The sequence below is a fragment of the Teleopsis dalmanni genome, chromosome 2 (assembly GCF_002237135.1).
Source record: "Teleopsis dalmanni isolate 2A chromosome 2, ASM223713v2, whole genome shotgun sequence".
Lineage (NCBI taxonomy): Eukaryota > Metazoa > Arthropoda > Insecta > Diptera > Diopsidae > Teleopsis > Teleopsis dalmanni.
Genome location: NC_051847.1, coordinates 70791130 through 70796336, shown reverse-complemented (window position 1 = coordinate 70796336; position 5207 = coordinate 70791130). Strand labels below are relative to the sequence as shown.

The window sequence follows — 5207 nt, the reverse complement described above, 5'->3', positions numbered from 1 at the left end:
ATATAAAAAACTTTTTTGGCCAAATCGGAACTTATGAGGTTTAATATCAATATAGATATAAGTGAATAATTAAATACTTAATTTAATTATTACTTAAATAATGACTTTACGTTTTATTTAAATCATTAATATTAAATATAAAATAAAATTTATATTGTGTATTTTTTTTTTACTACTCACTATTTTTATTACTTCATTTTTTAAAGGAATGAATGAAATACACTCAGAAGGTTTGAAATAAAGTTCAGTTTAACTTCATTAAAAATAAAAATATTTTCCTAGACTTGTTGCTTCGTTGCCATGAAAATAAATTACTTAAATTAACAAAGCATGTCTTGCCATAATAAAGTGAAGTTTCTTTAAGTTTAAGAAAACTAAAATGAAGCAGAAAAAATTATTGATCTAACATAAATAAGAATAAAAATAGACAAAAGCAAACTTTCTGGCATTTTTTCGAATGAAAAATTTGCAGTGTACCATTTGAAAGCATAATTTAGTGTCATGTCTTATTCCGCACGTAAATTGGATGAGTTTATTTACGAAAAAGTGTTAAAATTAAGTAAATTCTTTTAGGTTGTGGTGGTCAGTCAAGAGCTGCAAAATATCGCTTGGGCTTACATGGTAGATATATAGGACCAGGAGCCACAGCAGAAAATACAAATAATTACCGTCAACGTATAAGTACGGAATGGGGTGTGTTGGAGTCGGCAGGTATAGCTACATCATTCTCATCAACCATTTATGGTAGATGCCCTATAGTTTATCCTCGTACAATTGGACTGATACCAAATTACGGTGGACACATACCAGGCTATTTGGCTACAGTTGGAAAAACATTTGGTGATGCAACTGTAGATGCAAAGAGATCCATGTACTATTGCAGATGCACATAGTGAACAGATTTTTCATTCGAAATCACTAAATTTTATTGTAAATACAAATTTATTTAGGCATACATTGGAAACGAAATTAACATGACAAAATTAAATTAATTGAAAAAATTAATTAACACCAGCAATAAAAAACAATAAACACTCAATAGAACACAGCAACAATTTTTTGACATTATTTTATTTTAATTTGTGATGACATGTTGCGGTGATACAACACATGCGAATGTATAGAAAAAGTAGTGATAATTATGAGTATAAATATTATTGGTTATATTAATGGGAGTTAAAGTTTGTTGAAGTTTTTGATTATATACATGGTATGGAACAATTATAATAAAGAAATGAGTTGAAGTCATATAACAAAAGTGAAATTAAAAATAATTATTCGAAGCATTCCTCACGTATTGAAGTAAATGCAGGTGGTGACTCGCAGTTCCACGAAACGATGAAAAATTGTACAGTGAAGCAACCCTTACTATGTGCATCTTCCATTTTAAAATTCATCACAATAAAAGTTAAATAAAAGTTTCAAATAAACTTTCAGTGAAGAAGTTTCTAATATCTCGAAAATGCTTCATTAAAATGGCTGGACTTTTAACCATTTTTAATCCATTAAATATTCTCTAAATTGAATTCTAAGACTCATATACTTAAACTTGTGAAGATATAGTGACTTAAATTTGATTAATTTTTTTAGGAAAATTGTTAATTTTAACAAAAAATTTATTTATTTCAATTAAACTAAAGCTATCCATCAAAAACCACTAGTGGATGTGGGTTCTTATGATTAAATTTGAACGTTTTAGCCAATAAAGCTGCAGTTAATCTATCTCAATGGACGATTACAGAAGAATTTGATTTTCTGGGAAGGAATTTATTTTATAAGAAATGTTCACAAAATAATAACAAAATGAAATGTTCGTGTAATAACATTGATATGCGGAAGATGGACCCAAAAACCTGTAACAAAAAATTGTAAGAAATATTAGTTTTTTTTTGCCAGAAATCAAAAATCTCAAACAAAACAATTTTGAAGCATTATGATTTTCGAACCCAATTCAGATCAAAAACATGGTATGCATCAAATTAAAGTATGCATGTTTAATGGACTTCAATTTCTTAAGTGTTGGACTGGAGAAAACTAAGGTTTTTAGCTTGTTAACCATGAAGTCTAAGCTACAGATTAGGCAGGGTATTTCAACTCGAATTTATTAATTTTTTTGATTAGTCGAAAAAGACCGGCCAGATAGAGAAAGAGAGTGAAAGAGAGAGAGAAAAACAGAAAGATAGAAAAAAAAAGAAAGAGAGAGAGAGAGAGAGAAAGAAAAACAAAGAGAGAGAAATAGAATGATAGAAGGAAAAAAGAAATATAGAGAGACAGAGAGAGAAAGAGAGAAACTAAGGAAGGAGAGAGATATAGAGGTTAAGAGAGAGAGTGAAAGAGAGAGAGAGATAAACAGAAACAGAGAGAGAAGCAAAGAGACAGAGAAAAACAAAGAAAGAGAGAAATGGAAAAGCAGAGAGAAACAAGAAGAAAGAGAAACACAGAGAGAGAAAAATAGAGGGAGGAAAAGAGAGAGAAAGAGAAAAAGAGAAGGAGGGAAAGATAGAGAGTGGGAAAGATAAGGAGATGAAGTGGTTTAGAGAGAGAGAGAGAGAGAGAGCAAGGGAGAAAAGGAGAAATAGAGGGTGAAAAAAAGAGAGGGAGAGGAGAAATATATTAATTACATCATTTATCTTGTAAACATCGCAACCCAGAAACCTCAATCTAGTTCTTACAAATGCTTGATAATAACAAATTGCTCTGTATGTCATTGTGTTATCGGCATTCTCTAAAAACATCGCGACCCAGAAACCTCAATCTAGTTCCTACAAATACTTGACAATAACAAAGTGCTCTATATTGTGTTATCGATATGCTCGACACTTTATCAATATTTTAGATTCTTGATTTTACACAACTTTTATGTGCTCTTTTTGATAAAAGAAACTGAATTCGTAATATAAATTAGTTTTTTCAATAGAGGGGTTTTGTATCGAACGGTGGTAAATTACGAGAAATTTTTTTTCATTTTTTTTAATTAATTGAATTTGTGACTGACCATACAACTGTTTCGAGTATAGGCAAATACCCATCGTCAGTGGACTTCCAATTATTTTTTGAATTTAAATATTCCTAAGAATTGGCCATTAAAAATTAATTAAGGCGACATGTATTCAAAACGATATAAATAAATTAAAGATAGTTATTTTTTCACATAAGGGATTGCTTAGCTTAAGTATTTTTTAAAGTTTCACTTCTTTTCTGGTGAATTATGCCTTTTGTTAGTAGTAGTAAGTAAGTTCTTTTATTTACGATTATTAAATTGTAATATATTTACAGCAGTTTTAACATTTGAATTATTTTATATTTTAAAAATGTATAACATAAAAACTACAGATTATTTAAGACAATAACTATTAAGTTGTCTGTCCTTTTGTTACTATAATTTTTAATTTTTACTTAGGTGCGTAAAAGAACTCAAAAGAATATCTTTACTCGTATTTATAAAAATGTGAAAAGGATTTATATTGACTTCGGTTCATAAGCATTTAAAATACCACAAAGTGCAACTTCAGGCTATTTTTTAAATGAAGTACAACCTTTTGAAATATCCATAGCGTTTTTAAATTTATTACACCATTAACTCCTTTAAGGCAATTCCTTTTTGTTTTTTGCTTAATTTTACTGCAAGTTGAACTCCTGCTGTAAAAAGCAATATAAGATGAGTAACATCCTTTTTTAAATCTGCTTTACTCTTTGTGCTGCTGTAAGCAATATAGAATTTAAAGCACTTTAAGAAGTAAATTAAAAGTTTAATCAGGAGATTTTCATACTTAACTTATTTTTAAAGCTAATAGAGTGCTTATATCAATCAGAGCAAGAATAAGACATTTCACATATATTTAAAAGTAGAATGTTGTATCAAAACTATTTTAACAAATTACTTTCGTGTTGTTAATTATCCACAGAAATACCCAAAATAAACAAAAAAATTATTATTTTCCACAAGTAAACTTCATTCCATCCTATTGCACGTGCATTTGTGCCTCATCAGTTCACTAATTCAGTCTTAAGCAAGCCCACATGCAGAGCTGAAACTTAATGCTCACACATTTATATTAAGAATCAAATTAATCAGGGAGCATTTACATTGTGCTTTGTTCCAGCTCTACTTACAGTTCCACTTACAGTCCCACTTACAGTTCCACTTACAGTCCCACTTACAGTCCCACTTACGGTTCCACTTTCAATTCCAGTTTTAGTTTTACTTTGAGTTTCTGCTTTCAAGGGCGTATGACTAGTTGATCCCCTATGCCTGAGCCATTACGTCCGTACTTGACAAAGGTGCAAAAGGTACTTAAAGGATATTAATTGCGAATGATATATGCTAAACTTATGGCCCAACATGAGCGTAACAATTTATTTTCATTAATAAGCAAAAGTAATTATGTGAATGCTCAGCAAATAGCTTTCTAGGGTCAAAAGAGGTTAGAAGTGCTGTGTGTTTTTAGATAAATGTAATAAAAATGTTAAAAGGGTTCGCACCAGATTTCTATATAAAAGAGTTAAGTAAATTAATATTTGCATAATGTGTTTATTTATGCAGACGTTTTCTTTTTAAGAATGATTTCATTTTAAAATTAAATTTATTTAGTTATGAACTAAATATGATGTATCACCAAATTTTCATTACCGCATTTAGTTAAACAGACATTTGTTTTTCTCAATCTCAAAGAAGTTGGAAGACAAAATTACTCGAAGTATTTGATTTGTAGTAATTTATGTGTTATGAAGCCGTCAACTTCTTATCAACGTCTTGACATGATTTTTAAAACATTAATGTGGTACGATTCTGATATTTTGCCACGCCTATTCCTTCAAATAAATGTAGCTGTATTCCGTCAATATTGATATGAACATTAAGATCTAATGCTTTAAGAGTTGCTGGTTTGTCGGCATAAACCAATGACTAAACTTAACTATAGCCCCATAAAAAGTAATCGTTAAAGAGAGGCGTTAAATCGCATAAACGAACGGGCCAAGGGCCAGTTAACAGGACCACTTCTGAAAATAAAGTTATTGGTAAACTGATTTCGCAATAAATTGATTGTTAAGCGCACTGTAAGGCAAGTTGGGCCGATTTGTTGGAGCCCCTATTTGTTGGAGCTCCTATTTCATTTCAACATTTCGAAGGAAATAAGGACCGATGATACCGCCAGTGTTTAAACTGTACCAAACAGTCAATTTTATTGGATGTAATTGTAATTCGT

General features: G+C 30.1%; 1 protein-coding gene across 1 annotated transcript; it reads left to right on the top strand.

The window, feature by feature from the left end:
* Positions 1 to 395: 395 nt before the first annotated feature.
* LOC119683709 lies at positions 396 to 999 on the top strand. The gene is made up of 2 exons (XM_038097515.1): positions 396 to 517; positions 574 to 999. The coding sequence occupies exons 1-2, from the start codon at positions 502 to 504 to the stop codon at positions 891 to 893; spliced, it is 336 nt and encodes a 111-aa protein (XP_037953443.1). The 5' UTR covers positions 396 to 501; the 3' UTR covers positions 894 to 999.
* The last annotated feature ends 4208 nt before the right edge of the window (positions 1000 to 5207 follow it).